This window comes from Falco rusticolus, chromosome 18, assembly GCF_015220075.1.
Source record: "Falco rusticolus isolate bFalRus1 chromosome 18, bFalRus1.pri, whole genome shotgun sequence".
Taxonomy (NCBI): Eukaryota; Metazoa; Chordata; class Aves; order Falconiformes; family Falconidae; genus Falco; species Falco rusticolus.
The window spans coordinates 776,822-794,027 of NC_051204.1; the positions used below are offsets into that span (position 1 = coordinate 776,822).

At 51.1% G+C, this 17,206-nt stretch overlaps 2 protein-coding genes and 1 long non-coding RNA gene across 6 annotated transcripts in view; 1 reads left to right on the forward strand and 2 right to left on the reverse strand.

Annotated features, from left to right (window-relative positions):
- CDC27 (cell division cycle 27) overlaps positions 1–6,468 on the reverse strand; it is a 32,193-nt gene extending 25,725 nt beyond the window's left edge. For 2 of the 4 annotated variants that reach the window (XM_037411173.1, XM_037411171.1), the window contains exons 1-2: positions 6,206–6,467; positions 268–343 (exon numbers count right to left, since the gene is read on the reverse strand). In XM_037411173.1, the coding sequence (XP_037267070.1) occupies positions 268–343; positions 6,206–6,232 (103 nt within the window). In that variant the 5' untranslated portion in view covers positions 6,233–6,467. Of the gene's footprint in view, positions 1–267; positions 344–6,205 lie in introns of all 4 variants that reach the window. The other 2 variants (XM_037411175.1, XM_037411174.1) reach the window with 1 other exon arrangement.
- Positions 6,469–6,574: 106 nt separating this feature from the next.
- On the forward strand, positions 6,575–9,779 carry LOC119158807. The gene is made up of 2 exons (XR_005107965.1): positions 6,575–6,771; positions 9,454–9,779. It is a non-coding gene; the product is annotated as an uncharacterized LOC119158807 (long non-coding RNA).
- A 498-nt stretch (positions 9,780–10,277) lies between these two features.
- Positions 10,278–16,869, reverse strand: MYL4 (myosin light chain 4). Its single transcript, XM_037411205.1, has 7 exons — positions 16,718–16,869; positions 15,909–15,936; positions 13,406–13,555; positions 12,687–12,860; positions 12,401–12,478; positions 11,683–11,726; positions 10,278–10,572 (listed from the first exon to the last, which is right to left on the reverse strand). Exons 1-6 carry the CDS (start codon positions 16,814–16,816, stop codon positions 11,698–11,700), a joined length of 558 nt encoding a protein of 185 aa, XP_037267102.1. The 5' UTR covers positions 16,817–16,869; the 3' UTR covers positions 10,278–10,572; positions 11,683–11,697.
- Between the last annotated feature and the right edge of the window lie 337 nt (positions 16,870–17,206).

Below are 17,206 nucleotides of genomic sequence, written 5' to 3' on the forward strand. Positions count from 1 at the left end.
TACCATACAAACAGATCACTGTAAACATTGTACTTAAACACACAACTCCGAGTTTAATTTTTTTAAGGAGGTTTTACTGTAAAATAACATTGCTGCTGTTACGTGATTTGATTTTCCAACCTAATTGAGAGACATTCTTCTGCCTTCCCCAAGCAGAAAGCTAAACTTCGCTATCACAACAGGAGTAAAAGAAAGCAGGACCCGAGGCTCAAAAATCCAACATCAAAATTGAAAAAAGCATCAACTTTGTATTTTCAAAATACATACCTTCTGCATATAGCCTTTCTGCAAGGAACACTGCATCGCGATAAGCATAGTGGTTAAGTGCTTGCCATATAGCAGCCTGCAAGACAAGAAAATAATTAAATTCAGAGAGAAGCCTTAAAAATGCAAAACTCATTAGCTCTTACTGTCAAAAGGCGATTGTTTCATTTGATTCTTTGAATCATAAGAAGAATACAGAAGGATAAAGATGCAGGCCAAGTTTTAGTTGTTTCAACTATTAGTAAAGAGACTTAAAAAGCGCCAAATTTAGCACTGAAGTCACAAACCAATCTAAGAATGTTGCTCACTAGTTAACCACACACAACCATCCATAAACTTCAGCTGACGCTTACTGAAATAACAGCGAGTACTTCCACTTGTTACTGCACATTAGTCTGGTGCATAACCGAGCATGAATTATTGCTAACTACCACCAAATAAAGGTAAGAACAAAACCCAGCCCCTGCCTGATTACGCTTTTAGCTGTGCCCAAGAAGGGGCACAGGAGGTGGGAAAAAGCAAAGGTGTCCAGCGCATTTTAATGGCATCATGCATGAACCCATTTAAACCATCTCCTCTTGATATACACCAAACAAAAAGCCGACAGGACCAGAAATCACATCAGCATCCACAGTTGTCAATATATGGCTGCTGTTAAGTATGTTAGGTATCCAGCCTTTTCCTTGAAGAGGTATCCGAGTTCCCTCAAGAACCAAGATGAACAGGATCCACTGCTTTTTGTTGCGGTATTTTGTTTGGTTCTTTGCTCATCAGCCACCTCTTTGCTGCCACTAATCAGGATTGTATCACACAACTACAAATTCAACACAAATGAGATGGACAAACATATATACGGACATGAATGAAGGCAACCTTCTTTTGCATTTTGCTCATCTACCCATACTTGCTCAAAATCAGCTAGCTGCTTAAGGGTACTACCTCCGTTTTTGTGAACACCAAGCTCGAGAGTTTGGGACTGTCAATATTCACGCAGACTCGAAAGATGGCACTACTCCGGTGAAATGCAAATTGAACGTACATACAGGTGTACAAACTGTGTACACTGCTAAAGTAACTGTCAGAATTACACCAAGAGCTGTCCCACAAAAGAATAGGGCTGGGGTACGCAGGTTTCACAACAAACACTACTCACTCAATTTTCTTCAGATCACATTAAAAGCCTTCTGTTGTCATCTATAAAAGAGGGGTGGGATGGGAAAAAATCCTTTTATGATCTGTTCAGCCTTTCCTCCCTACCTCTTACAAGTGGTGGCGTGCACGCTTATCAGGGTCTGCGTTCAGAGGTTTGCAGAGCCGGTATCAGGACCGCAGCTCCTTCCCACCCGGCAGCCCTTGCCCAAGTTCCAAAGCAGTTTCCCATAAGCAGCAAACAGCCATTTTGCAGTAATTTAGTTATACCAATCCAAACGAGATCGGAACTTGTGAACTCAAGGCACTATGGTCTAGTATTTCTCCAATACTCATCAGCAACTGAAGACAAACAGAATTAGCTTCTGATACCTACCAGACACTCCAAAACAAAAAGAAATCTTCCAGAGCTAAAGAAATAGCGCCCTATAACACTATTCCCAGCAGGAAAGGCAAGCGCCAATTTAATCTAAAAAAAAAAAATTCAAACATCACAGAGTTACATGTACCATATGCTGCTACTTCCAACACAAACTTGACAAATGCAGGGTGTGAAAAATGTGCGAGTTCTCTTCACGGGATGCCTACACAGTCTTCATGAACAGTACACACCAGAGTTACCCATTACTATATAGAATATTATACACAATCTCTGCAGAAATACTATTTTCTTCTATCAGTAGGTCCCAACAATATACTTAAAAAGTCAACAGGTACTTTTAAGCTCATGTGAAAGTATTTAAATATTAATTCTTTGTTTGATTCCTATAATACAAACACCATATTATTTCTCTCTGGCTATATTCCCCACTTCAGATAAGTTCAGCCGCAGAGTCTGCCTGAAGATAAGTTCAGCCGCAGAGCCTGCCCAGAACAGTTACTCCCTTTTACCTTGAGAAGCTCCAAGGCTGTACATTGTCCTGTACACTGCAGACAGGGGTCAAAAAGTGTGAGACAGGAGGAAGGCGTTAAAATCTTTCAGACTGCACCCACAGCAGCCTAAGCTGCCCTTTTTCCTCTCGCTCTCAGAAGCGAGAAATTTCCTTTACCAAGTCACAAGTGATATTCCGCTGAATCTACCCAAGTTGTGCCACTACTGCCTTTACAGGGATGTAACTCGGCACGTTTACAAAACAAAGGTACGGGGGTGGTGGGATCAACGTCATTTGACTTCTCAAACAGGACCAAGTTGCCAGAAACAATCTTACCAAAGGTCAAGAGGGGACACGAGTGATTTTTGGCTATATCACAGCCAGACTGTAAAAGTTACACTACATACTGACTCAAACAACAATCATTGTTGAGCAGAGCCCCTGGCAGTACCCCTGTTATGTAATAATTGCAATTTTGCAACCTAAAAGTTGCAAACTGAACTCACACCTTCAACAGACAAATGCTGAAGACTGTATCCTTGCACACACTCTCCTAAAAGAGCAAGAAGAGGAAAGGAAGGTGGCAGGCTATACCTGTGCATAACCATTTTCTATAAGAACGGGTGTCTATAAACTACAGCTGTGTCTCAAACTACTGAAAAAGAATTCTTATGCACCTTTGAGGAAGCAAATTTTGGACAGGAACATCAACCTCTTCACAGAGTAGTTATTTAGTTTGTTCTAGCAAAAAAGTTCAATGCGCCTACACAGCATTAGTGGCACATGACAAATTGCCAAACCACAGCAGAAGAGGGGTCTGAAGCAAAAAACTTTGGTGTATTCACCCAATAAAAACTACTTAATCCCAAAAAATTTCAGAGCAGGACAACCCAATATAACCACAAATATAATCCAAATGCAGTCTTAAGTTTCCTCCCTGTGGCAGTTACCAAATTTTACACAGAACCTGTCAACACAAACCTAGAGAAGCAGCCTCCTCACAAACGTGCAAAGCAGCTGAGATGCTTTGGTGGCAATGTCTGTTCTCAGGGCTACAAACATGGGCAGGAGGGATGCTTGAAGTGTTTCAGTTTTATTTAAACATGCTTGCAGACCAGATACAGGTTCTAGTCACTCATTTTAAATATGTACTAATTTACAAATGCAAAGTGAATGGGGAATTCTAAAACTACCATACCAGCCACAGCTCTTCAGCAAAGCAGCCTCAGAGAAAAAGAGCAAGAAAATAAAAGCAGATTTGGACAGGTCCACCTTCCATCCAGAAAATCCTGTGCATTGTCCAAGTGTTACTTCATAACTAAGCCAAAGAGCTCTTAAGATAGGTGTTCTCTTCTGACCCTTATATAGCCTTGGAAATTGTTTTTAAACCTTTATAGCCTATTTTCATCCTAAGCAGTTTCTATCATGATTTAAGACTTTTTCTAGGGTGGGCAGAGAGGAGAAGAGTTTTCTGTGATAAGCTGTGGTTACGCAAACTCTGCCCGTTAAACAAGCAGACATTGGCATTGCATGTTTTCTGCCATGACAGTAGCCTGGGAGTTCAAGCAACCATTCAAGTGGGTCACAGCAGATGATCACCTTGAAGGGCTAAATTCCAAGGAAAGCGTTCATTTTGTTTCCAAGATGTTTTTCAGCGATATTTGGAAGACATCCAGTCTGTTTCTCAGCACATGGGATACAAGGCTTTATGTTTGAGCTGAAGAGTTTTAAATTGACCACATTGGGAAGTACAGGAGAGGTCTGTTGTCTGTATAACAAACTCTGGCACTTTAGCCCATCTTAAGGGATTAAGAAGTAGTAAAAATCTAACCAGTGAACAGGATGGCTTTGGGGATATTAATTTCATGTAATTAAAGCCAATATTTATAAGGCAACACAGACACAGACTCTGTTTCTTATCTATCGTACTTTGCATATCGCAACTGTAAAGATGACTTTTTTTCCTGGAACACTAAGCCCTGTAGATATCCGAAAGGCTGGGAGAGAACAGACAAATACACAGGAAAAATCTCTGCAATGACAAAAATGAGAAGTAGTATCAACTTTTCCAATCCTACTGTTAAAAAAGATAACCAGAACAGAGCTAAGTACGCGGACTCCAGCTAAAATAGGAATTCAGAAGTGTCATCGACTTCACCCAGATGTGTACTGCAAAATGGATAAGTCACACTAGTGAGAAAATGAGCATGAGCTGGTTTGGAAAGGTCCTGTAGTATAGCAGTCCAATCTCTACACCACCGCTCATAGCCATGGCACAAAGAGGACAGCTACAAAAGCAAACTCAAATGTTGACCTCATTTCAGATGGTGCACTGGTGGCTTCTTTACCATTAAAAGCAACAATATGACCAAGGCAACAACAACCAACAAGTCCTAAACTTACCAGTGTTGCTGTAAGCAAGGAAGAACAGCAAAGCTGACAGCAGTAGAACCACTGATAAAATAATTATGTGGCATTTGAAAGCAGGCAGAATCTAAATAGATACATTCAATGCAGCAAAGCCTCATCAAAACATCCAAGCTGCTAAGAGCTTCAGAATGGAGAATGACATTAAAGAGATTTTTACCTTTCTGAAAAATGAAAACAAGACTGCATGTTTCTATCAGGGAACTCTCAGAATAGCAAATGTTTTCCACTTGGTTAGTCTAATTAGCACAGTACCGGAAACATTAAATATTGTTTCCTGCCATTCATCTGCAATGCATTCTTGCTTCCTTTTCTATTGTAATCCCATGTTTTCTTAGAATACCCAACTGGTGCAAAACAACAAGTCCAGCTCAAAGCTAACAGCAATGAGCTAAATATGACCACTGCAGAAGAGGCACCAGGTGGCCGAAAGCACTTCCAGCACCACACTGACCCTTGCTCTCAAAGAGTGGAGGGCCATCACTGTCACCAACCCCTAGTCTATAAGAGTGCCATCACAGTCACCATCTCGCACAGACATGGTGAAGTCAGCAGGGTGGTCATCCACAGAACTCTTCTTCCCCTTCCACCTTTTCACTAAGCGGCCAGAGGAAAGGCAAAAGCAAGAATTTTCACTACGCTCATTACAGAACACAACCACATATGACCAAGACACTTACAGTGAGAGATTCCTAGCTTAACTAGGAAAAAAACACCCTGTTAAAAAGCTAATAATTAAAAAAAATAAATTGAAACATTAATAAGACGACTAATTAATGAAGACAACAGAATAGTTAAGAGTAATGGGTATACAGGAAGGGTGGAAAGAAGCAGCAACTCTTAGCCTGTGAATCATGCCTTTTGGATGGGAAGGCTGAGAACAAGAGCAGGAAGGCCACCAGGGTAACTGCAGAGAGACTGAAATACAGTAGAAAAACAAGATGTACGTTATTTTCTCTGCCAGGTCTCCCATCAATCTGGGGGCACTAACTCCTTGGGAAGAGGCGAACGCCCTTCGTTTGTACGGCACGCAGAGCCAAGCACTTCGCGAGCATTTGGAAATGCAACGGCTGCAACACAGAGAGCGCGACAGGGATCAACAGGTCCCTCGAGGGACCCGGCAGGGCCCTCGGGGGAGCCCGGCGCAGTGGCGGCGCGGCGGGAGGCCGGCACCCCCGGGGGGAGGCCGGGCGGGGACCCGAGGGAGCAAGAGGGCGAGGGCAGCCGGGCCGGGGCCGCGGAGCTGGAGGCCCTCCCAGCCGTGAGGCCCCCCGCCACGCCGGCCGGGGCGCCCAACGGCCCCCCGCCACCTCGGCCGGCGGCGGCGGCCTGGGGCCCCCCACCGCAGGAGGGCCCGGCGGCGGGGAGGCCTCCCCGGAGGGGCGGGCGGTGCGGCGAGTCCGGCTCCTCCCGCGGCCAGGCCGAGCCGGGCCTCGGGGCCTGAGCGCGGCGGCGAGCCCGAGCCCGTGTCCGTGCCGCCCAGGGGTCGGTACCTGGACGGGCTCCTGCAGCACCGTCATCCTGCTCTTCCTGGCCTCCGCCTTCTCCTCCGCCTCCTCCTCGCACAGCCCGGAGCGCAGCAGGGCAGCCCCGGTCCCGCCTCAGCGCGTACCGTGGCAGCGGCGCTGCGCAGCCCGGCCCGTGTTCATTTAAACTCCCAGCGACCGTTACCGGGGCAGGCGGCGGGTAGGGCTGGAACGAGGCCGGCCGCGCGCCGAGTCCGCGCGCCGAGTCCGCGCGAGGCTGGTGACGGAAACACCCGAACCGCCTGCCGGAAATACCCGAAGGCCTTGGCGGAAAGAACCGAGCGCTGACGGAAAACAGCTGGGCAAGCTCCCCTCGGCTGCCAGGCGGAAGCGCCGCGGCTAACGGAGCCGGCCGAGCGGTGACGGAGATAGCCGAGCGGGGCCGGGGCGGTACTCGGCGTCACCGTTCGGTCCGTCACGGCGGGGAGGGCGGTGGCGGCCTCGGGCCCTCAGCGCTGGTAGCTGGCGGGGGGCGGTGAGACTCCCGCAGGGCCTGGGGCTCGGTCCTCACAGCGGCTGTGCACCCATGCAAGGTAAAAAGCTGCACTTGTACCCAAAGCCGGTGTCCTGGGTGCAGCGGGGGCCCGCCAGGCCACCCCCCATGGCGCCTTGCCTGGCGTCGCCGGGGCCCTGTCCCCGCGCGGGGGGTCGGCACTGCCCCGGCCCCGGCCCTGGGCCCGGCACCGACAGGGCAGCCCGAGGGGTCACACACGGTGGGGCTGGGAGGGGAGCTCCGGGGGTCGCCCGGCCCAGCCCCTGCTAGAGCAGGCTCTCCCCCAGCAGGCTGCACGGAGCCGCCCGGCGGGTCTGGGCGTCCCCAGAGACGGGGACCCCGCAGCCGCTCTGGGCAGCCTGTCCCAGCGCCCCCTCACCCTCAGGGCAGACAAGGTCTCCCTCACCCGCACCGACATGCTGCCTCCCCTCCCCTGGCCCGTGCGGGTGCCGCCACCGAAGCCAGGAGTAAGGGGCACCTCGTCATTGCCAGCCACACGCTGGGGCTGTTGGAAGGCGCAGCGTCTGGCACAGAGCGAGTGCTCTTCCTTGCCCAAAAGGACGCAATAAAGATGCACAACTACACTTACAAATACTGACCTACCGGTAGCCACCCGCAACTGGCAGAGCCCTGCCTTCTGCAAACCCCTCTGCGGGCGCCCAGTCACACAGCACCACATCAGCACCCGCAACACCCCCCCACGCACACAGGTTCTGCTCTGTCGTGCTCCTCCCAGCACCTTTTGAACGTGCACTCCACTGCCTGAGGGTGGATCCTGGCACTACCAGCCGTGCTGCTGAGCCCTGCACAGAGCACATGCCGGAGCAGGGGGCTGCATCCCCTTACATGAGAATAAAAGCTGCGTGCATGGTGCTTAAGTTTAAAGTTTGTGTGTAGAGCGGGAGGGCTTGGCCTGCCTGCTTCCCTGCTCTCTTTACACATCTTTCTCTGCATTTCTGAAAAGCATATTTACAAGTTTGTTATCCCAAGTTTGTTATCCCTCCAGTAAATCTGCAGGTGTTTGCTTTCAGGGTGTGAGCAGGTTAGCAAGGAAAGGCAAAGCTTTCTTCAATCCCTGACCTGAAACAACTAACAAAATGGGTCATGGAGCAGTGCTTTCCCCTGGGATAGATACCTGGCTCGCTATCAGGGGTTGACCCGAGTCATTTTGCCAGACACAAACGCTGCAGATGACACGATACAGTGAAGTGTCTGCCTTTCCTAAAGGCCTTTGGCCTCACACGCTGATGATGATGACGGTGATGTGTGCGCACGTGGGTCTGGGGGTCCGAGGGAGCCTTTCAAGGAGCACAGTCTACTTATCATCCTCACCCCAATCTCGCTGCCCTGCCAACCACTGCTGATAACTCCTCAGGATGAAAGCTGGCTCCATCTGTCTCTTCCATTTCACAGGGCACAGCACTAACTGCTGACATCCAGACCATCTTTGGTATGAGTGTCTTTCTTATCGCAGCCTGAGAGATACAGCCACAGGCTCTCCTTAGAGCGAGGGGTTACTTTTACCTCTCCTCAGAGTCTTCTGCAACTTCAAGTAAAGCGTCTGAACTATAAAAGGACAGTGTTGACTATTGTCTTGGGACATCCTGATGTATAGATACTCTTCCAGTCCTGAAGTGCAGGTCAGCATGCGGGGCCACTCACTGGTGTCCACAGATGCTTTTTATAAATCTTTGTGGGACTAAAACTGCTTGCTCCTTGGGATCCTCAGCGTTTTCAGAGGAGGAGGCAGGGCATGGAGGCACATATAGAGGTACACAGCTGTAGAGATATAGAGGTATATACAAGTGCATCATTACAACCTCCTCTGGTACAAATCAGCTCTGCTTTATCCTAAAGAGACAGAACAGGTCCCCAAAACAAAGCATGGCTGGCTGTTACCCCAAGGATGCTTCAAAGACTGGATTTCACAGCCCTCACATTTTTCTCTAGTTCTCTGTCACCTTCCACTGCTTGCTCTCTCTCTGTCTCTTTGCAGGAGTTTCTTTGGTTTTAATTTATAGTGTCATTCCTGTCTGCACAGAAGCTGGCGGCTCAAATGCAAGGCTCATACTCTGCATGTAGGAGCGACAGTGCAGCCTCTTGGCTTGCCAGAGCAGGAGTATCACAGCTAGCACGGCCACCAGTCTCTGCTATGGATTTCCTCTGCAAGTTCAGGCAGGTCCCCCCCCTCCCCTGCTCAGTTCCTCCCTGCAACAGCACGTTCCTCTGCAGGAGTCAATGCCACAGTAGCGGCAAGGGCAAACGTGACCCTGGAGTGAGTGTGCAGCAAGCAGCGTCCTTTCTCACCCTGTCACCGTTGTGCTTTAACAGGTTAAAACACTGATAGTGCATTAAAGACGTTGAGATGCCCAGATTCTCCCTGATGGAAGCTGTAGAAATACCACAGACAGAAGCTGAAATCTAATCTTGCATCTATAAACAGCTTATGTTGCTTTTTATGAGCATTTGAATCAAACAGTGGGAATTGAAAGCAGCTGTTACTCAGTCACTGCACAGAAACGAGCAAGTGGCAGCTGAAGTCAACCACATTGGAGCACAACACCTTCAATTTCTAGTCAAAGTCACGGAGGGAGGATGTTAGAATAAGCAACAAATCAAAGAAAAATGTTTTCTGCTCCCAGATGTTCTCTGATGGGAGGGCTGAGTTATCTGTCATGAATTATTTACCACTTCTAATGATGCTGTGATGATTTTTTTGCAGGTAAGAATAGGGGGAGAACCACCAGCTTGCATTGCACAGCCTCCAGACACCTTCTGGCTGCGGACACGCTGTCTGCCTGGAGAGGAACCATCCAGGGAGCCCTGTCCTGACTGGGCTCCATCCCAGGCGGGACACTACCCACACTCCAGGGACCTGCCATCCCATGCCACGAGGGTGGAGGTGGGACCTGGCCCAGAAATACCCATCACTTCCCTGTTTTTCTTCCCCCTTGCTGATTCTTCAGGATTCAACTTCTTGGAAACCAACCTTCAAAACTAGACCTTTGAACCTATCAATGATATAGAAAAAAGAATGGTTTTAATGTTCTCTCTGTTTTTTGGTTTTATTTTTTAAATGGCCTCTGGCCTTTTCTGGCTGGGGCAGGCAGGATGGTGATGGAGGAGAGGTGCCTGCTGGGCTCTCCCGTGACGGGGACAGTGGCAGGGCCAGGCAGGTCCCTCATTGCTCCACGTTGCAGTTCAGCCGGGACCTGGAGGGAACGCTCATGGTGCAGCATGTTGTAGGGTGGGTGAGCTACAGGTCTGAAAAAGGGTTGGGTGTAGGGCAGAGAGGAGGGGAAGAACCTCCCAAGAGCAGGGGCTCTGTTGGACACAACCTGCCCCTCACACTAGCTCCATCAGTAAGACGTGGCCAGACTGCAGCCCAGCTCCTGGCCCCCCACTGAGGCTGGGGTGATGAACAAAGACCCTCACCCCCAAGTCTGAACCCCTCCCTCACATCTCACAGTCACAAAACCTGCCTTTTTCCCCTCTCTGCAGGAACATCCTGCTATCTCTGACAGCTGGTGGTGACTGAGACGTCTCTTCCATCTACCCCCTCAATGAGCAGCCCAAAGCCAAAGGAGTGATACCATTTAAGGGAGGATGGAATGAAGTTTAATGAGCCAAATGTCACAGAAAAAGCCTGAGAAGAATAACCTAAGGTTTAAAGCCAAGTTGCAGATGTCTCATTGTATACCAAGGCTTAGGTGCACGCACGTGGAGGCCAACTCTTCATGGTGGCTCATGCAAAACATCTCTGCAGACGTGTGACATCCAGGGAGTAAGGGACAAACCTTGCTGTTGGCGGCGCTCAGTGGGCTCAGACAGTGCCGAGAGCCTGGGAGACAAGCAGGAGAGAGCTGAACACAGCGGATCTCTGAGATGAGAGTGCTCCTTCCCAGATGAACACAAAATGCCAATAGCTGTAATTCCACACCGTTAAAAACCCGGTGTTACCTGCAGATAGTTTTGCGTAGGATTAAATCTCCCTAGCAGCATTTGCCACCTAACCACCTGTATTGCTGAGCTAATAAACAGGAACCAGAGAGAACTGGATTAGAAACAAGATAAAAAGGATGCTGAACGTTCAAAGTTCAGGCTTGTGTCAGTCTCCGTTTTACCCTTCTGATGTTTAAAGAAATTTGTATAGAGGGGGCGGGTTTTAAAATATTTTAACTTGTGTATTTAGCAGTATCTGCAGGTCATTTTATTTTTCTTGTTTCTTTTTTGTTTTGGCCTTCTGCCTTTCTTACAGCTGAAGAGAGGAGAAAAGTTTAAGAAAAGTAAGTGAGATAACAACACCGTAAGACACTGTCTTATGTCAGGGGAGGCTGGAGCCAGCTCTTAGTAACTTGGATTTTCTGTTAAATTTAATAGATTTCAGAGGGATAGTTCACCCTAAAAGAAACCTGTTTCTCTGTTTTCCTTAGGCAGACTTAGAGAAACACAAAAAAATTTAACAGGCATCAATGGTACATTTTCCATATTCTTTCTAATGTTAATGGGAATGTGGATACTTGCTAGTTCAGAAATTTCCTCATTAAGTACTTAGTATTTTCTTAGCGTGAAGCCATCCACTGCTGCAGGTTTTTAAATATTTATTTCCACTGGCTGCTGTTTGATGACCACCTTAGCTCCTGGTGGGTTAGAAAATGTATCGCCATAAGCCACACCAACCTCTTTCCTTCTGAGCAGAGAATCAACACAATTAACCAGACCATGACTGACAGTCACGGGGTTGGAGCTGTCCCCATACATTTTAAATGGCACGAGCTACAAACGAGGTTCGTTATCATGCACACAGCTTTTTGTGCTTTCAGAGCCGGGATTATTCCTGTAGCATTGCATGGTTGCTTGTGGGGTTTGGGTTTTGGTTCCTCTGCCCCTGGCTGTTATATGCAGCATTTCCAATTTCAGAGTAAGCAGCAGGAGACGCTGATAAGCTCACCTGAAGTTTATTCTTTCAGCCAGACATGATGTGCTTGACAAAAGCTGAGGAGGGAACCAGAAATGAGAGCGTGAGAGGTCAAAACATGCTGTGAGCTGCGGTGGGCAGAGAGGCAGCAGGGGGTACCCTCAGCCCAGGGCACCCCAGGGACGAGACGTGCGCTGCCAGGACTGAGATTTCTCCTTCTGTTTCCACCTTTACAAGCCACCCCAAACCTGGTTAGAGTGATAACAAACCCCTCTTGGAGACGAGCCAGTACCACTATCCCCAGTTTTCTGAGGCCAAGGGAAATGGGTACCCTCTTTTCCTCAATGCTCTCCAGTTTTAGGGGTTCTCAGATTTAACCACCCCCCTGTGCCAGATTTTCACCCTCTTGGAACTGTGAACAATCTGGATCTCCAAATGTTCCCAATTAGCCTCTGCTGCGAAAGATGCTGGCTTTGTTTATTTTTGATAGCTTACAACGAAACAGTGCCAAAACTGGGGATAAAACAGTCTCCAAACCTTTGGAAACATGCTGTCTTCAGCTGTTTTTACTGGAAATCACTGGCACAACCACCTTGTTCCCACCCCAGCTGACATGTCTCACAGCTCTCCTTGGAGAAGCTTTGCAGGATGGTCTCAGTGATCACCAGTGTCCTTGCAGAGGACACATGTTGCACCCTAAGACAAGACAACTGTGTCCGAGATGGCCCTGACAGGAATCTCTTGCTCCTACCTTCATAGTTGATACAGCCATTGGCATCTTCTTGTCCTGCCATGAGCTGCTCCACCTCGCTTTCTGTCATCTTCTCCCCTGGAGGAGAAGGATGGAGAGGTGAGAAGAAGAGTTCTCAGCCCACCAGCACCTTCCTGTCCTTCTTCCAGAGACGCAAAGCCACCAGATGAGGGATAAGGGGATTTAAAAGGGAGCTGGAGAATGCTGGTGGGAGATTGTGGAGAGAGGACCAAGGTGCAATGGTTGTCTGATAACTGAGGATGCTCCCCTCAGGGCCAGCCCGTACCCAGTGTGACCAGCACATGGCGCAGCTCGGCTCCCATCACCATGCCATTGCCCTCCTTGTCGAAGACACGCAGCCCTTCCACAAAGTCCTCGAAGGTGCCCTGCTCTTTGTTGCGGGTGAAGTGCTGCAGGATGGGGAGGAAGGTCTCAAAGTCCAGCATCTTTGTGTTCATTTCTGGAAGGGGAGGAGGAGATGGGGTCAGAGATCAACAGCGTTAGGCTGAAGTCAGCCTCTGAGGATCTCCTGGCTAACCTTCCTGGTCTTATTTCCATCTAAGTAAGGGGAGAAGCCCCACAAGTATATTATACTTGAGACTGGAAGATCTATATGAGGAATGAGGTATTAACATCTGGGGACTGCACGCAGACTGCTGATATCAGCCCCAAATTAAAACCAGCAGGTAGGTCCTCTGTCACCAGGGCAATGCAGCTGCACTGGGACCTGTCAGGTTACACCAGTCTGCACCAGCTCAGGATACGGTCTGCTAAGCATCAATTGTCACCACCCCTGGGTGAGGACCACCTATCCCTTACATCAGCTGTGGTACAGGGAGGGGAGCGAAGGAATTACTCAGGAATGAAGCCTCTCCGCATCATTCCCTTCCCAATTCCTTCATCTCATAGGGTTCTTCCTACGGCAGACATAATCCTTCACTTGCTGCCAGGGAGCGCAAGGATTGCTTGTCCCACCCTGTCCTGGCTGCCCCAGTTTGCTGTCACCTTCTGGCTTGGGCTTGCCCAGCACCTTCAGGACCTCTGCGTTGGTGGGGTTGTGGCCAAGCGCCCGCAGGACATCCCCGCATTGCGCGTAGCTGATCTGCATGGCTCCCGCTGGCGTCCGGTCGAACAGGCTGAAGGCTTCTTTGAACTCTGTGGGACAGAAGAGCTCAGATGTCCCCAGCCTCATCTCCCACCCCACTGAACCAGGTCCTGCCTGGCAGGCAGGGAAGGGATGGACACGAGCGTGGTGGGTGCCCTCTGCACCCACCGCTGCTGCCCAGGGCAGGCAGCCCGGTGCTGGCAACGAGCTGCTGAGGCTTGCCAGCCTCCTTCAACAGGCTGCTCAGCTTCTTGAGCAGGTTTTGCCACCCATGTGGAGCTGGCTGGATGACCTGCTGGGATTCCTGCACCACCCCGTGCCAGCTGCAGGTGCAGGCTGCTGTCTCTGCTGCAGGACATCCCTTCGCGCTTTCTTTTTTCCACCCCGGGCTTCTGGGGACCCCTGACCCTCCCCGCTGCGCCTCACGACCCCTGCCTCACCCGCTGGGCTCTGCTGGTGTCCCCCCAGCTCCAGCAGGGCAGGCACAGCACAGTGTGGCTCCTGCTTGGGGAAGGGTGACCATGTCCCCCCCTCCGCCCTGCAGAGCGCATGTCACACCAGCCCTGCGTGGAAGGACACAGATTAATTTCCAAGCCGGTTCCCATAAATTATCATGCCACTGAGTGTTACATTTTACCCGGAGGAAGGGGGCCTAAATTTGGGACCAGCAAGGATGGCTTTGCTTCTCTGCGTGATGCTTTTCAGCTTCCTGGTCCGTGCTGGAGTCTCTCTAATCCCAATGCTGGCTGCGGGGACAGCCACGCACCTGCACTGCTCAGAGCCTAGTTGCTGCCTCTTGTTGCAACCCAGAAGATCTTCTACGCTACAACAGGGTCCTCACTGGTGCTGAGGTGCAAAATGTGGGAAACCAGTCCTCCAGGACCGCCCCCACCCCCCACAAGCCCTTACCCTCCTCTGCAGGCAAGTCAAGCTGGTGGCCGGCACCTGCGACCCCAGCTGCCCCATGCAGGCAGGGACCTGGTGGGTTTCCTGCTGCAGATGCTCTACGTTCTTCTGGATTTCAGCCTCTGCCTGCAGGCCAGCCAGTCCACCGGAGCAGCTGCCTGGCCCAAGCAGGTAACCAGACTTTCCTGCCTGTCCACGTGAGCACTCAGAGCTGTGAGTTTCTTGTCCATGGCACTAATGAATTCCAAGTTCTGGTCCATCTTCTTCATGATGTCCAGCAACAGTTCATTCAAAGTGGAGCTGCTGCTCCTCCTGCTGTTGGGTGGGATGAGATGATCACAGTCTCTATGTGGTGATGGAGACATCAAGGTCTGGTAGGCATCGCCTTGGGTTTGGTGGGAATCCTGGTGCAGGGCTTTGGATCTGTTACATTTTCCACTTGGCATCCTTATATCTTCTGCTGAGCTTCACCATCCCATGGACCTGTCCCCACGACGTTCTTGTTGTGTCCCTGTAGCCCTGTCCATGGCCCCCCCCCAGCACCTCAGGCTGCTGCTGCTGTCCCACTTGACCTCACAATGGCTCCATCTCCACGAGTGACAGCCGTCATGGGGGACATCACCGCACGTGAGTCCCTGGGCTGAGAGGCACCGCGGCCAGGGTGCTCAGCGATGTCGCTCCCAGCTGGTGGAGCCACAGGAGCACATCACGCGTGCTGGGACCGCGCTGCAGCTGAAATCCAAATATCTTCACATTTTAACTTGCTCACATTTCCACTGGCTCTTTTTTCTCCTTCCAAAAGCTGGTTTGGGGGCCAAGCCTGCAGGGTACTGCGTCTCCTCCTCCCAGTATTCCCACCGGGGTCTGCCCTCAGATTTGTCCCTTCCCTTATCTATACAGAGGCATTAAAACCGGCCGTGGGGAGATAAGAAAACCCAGTCTCAGCTCAGCCCCTCGGCACGGGGCTGCCCCTGCATCGCCAGGCTCTGCTCCTCCCACATGAATCCCAGACTTTGAACTAGGCTGCATCTCTCACCATGAATGGAAAAATACCTTTTCCCTGCCAGGCTCTGGAGCTGGGATTATCCTCTTCAACTGGGGCTCCCTCAGCGCCGAGCAAGGAGCCAGGATGCGTCCACTGCTCCTGCCAGCCCTGAATGTGTCCCAGCCAAACCCCCGCGCTGCCTCCCGCTCCCCACCACCATCGCCCCCTCTCCTGCCTCCTCCCTTCCCACCAGTGCTCTTTCCCATCTCCTTACCAGCTGGTGCTGGTCGGGGACCAGTTTTCTGATTTCATGCTGGGTAACCTGGCCAGCCCATCCCTCGGGATGAGCAGCCTGCTGGGGGCAAGGGGGTACCCGGACCCTGCTGGGCTTTCCTGCAGGAGGGGATCTGGTGTGTGGGGCCTCGGATCTCGTGTCTGCTGTGAAAAACTGCCTGGAAAAAGGAGCCCACATTTCTGATGCCATGACTGGGGAAGGTGGAGCCTGCACTTACCTTCAATCTGCTCGGCGGTGAACTCAATCTGTCAGAAGAGAACAGAGCCAGGCGTGAGGGCTGTGGTGCCACAGGGGTGGTGAGGGGGCTCTCCCCTGCGTTTGAACCTCTCCCTCCCCTCCGTGCCTGGTGCCCGGGAGCCTTCCTGCCCTCACTGTGAGCTGGGATCCCTGCGGGAAGCACAACCGGCAGCAGCGTGGCGGGGGGGGGGGGCGGGGCTCAGGCAGCAGGGATGCTCGGACCAGGGCCGGGGCTGTTCTGGATGGAAGGGATGGTATTTGAAGGCTTGATGGCTAGTTCAAGTGATTAAACAGCCTCCATGCTGAGCCTGCTCTGAATAACTCTCCTGCCACAGCTCTGGCTTAAAAATGTGGCTGTATCCCGAGGGATCACTGGCAAAGGCTCGCTCCTTGTAGAGACTGGGATAAAAGATGCGCTCACGTGGAGACAATGCAGGCAGCAAAACACTTTAGGATGGAGATGGTGGGTGGCAGAAAATCTTTGTAGTGCTGCTGGGGCCCCAGCAGAGCGTCTCAGCCAGGAGCTGTGGGGTGTTCAACCCCACGGCCGGGCAGCGGAGCAGCTGCCCAGGGTGGGTGCTGAGCCGGGCTGCACCGGGGAGGATTGAAACTCCCCCTCAGCGAGGTGAGCAGTGCGCCCAGCCTCTGCATCCGTGCAGTCTGATAATGCTCCCCTTCCAGCCCTGGCTCTCAGCCTGGCTAATGCCATTTGTGTGGAGCATCGCATTGCCCGTGCCTGGCAGATGACAGGCACGAAGAAAGAGGGTGACATCTTCATTCCTCACTCACCTTCACGCTCTTAGGGTTGAAGGCAGGCTCCCTGGGTGGCTCCAGGGATGGAGCCAGTTTGGCTGCTTCCTTCTTCGGGTCGGGTTTCTTGAGCGGCATGGCGCCAGGTCTGTGCGGAGATGCAGGGATGAGTCCTGCCCACACAGCAGAGCAGCCGGCCAGAGGGATGAAAGGCAAATCTGCTCCTTGCCTTATATACGGAGCCCTGTCCTCACCGGGGGGGGTGGCCAGCTGCTGGAGCAACTGCTACTTACTATAAAAGGAAAAAAACTCAAACCAGAGGGGCCCCAACTTGACAATTGCCCATTGTCATCAGCTCCCGGCAAAGCCACCAGCCACCCCCCCAGCCACAAAAGGGGGGACATCTCCCCCTCCAGCACCTGCGCTGGGTGGGCTGCATGGGGGCTGCTTGCTAAATGATCACTGGAAACCTAAACGTGAACGGCCGCGGGTGCCTGGCAAGAAAATAGCAACACGATGGCTGATAGA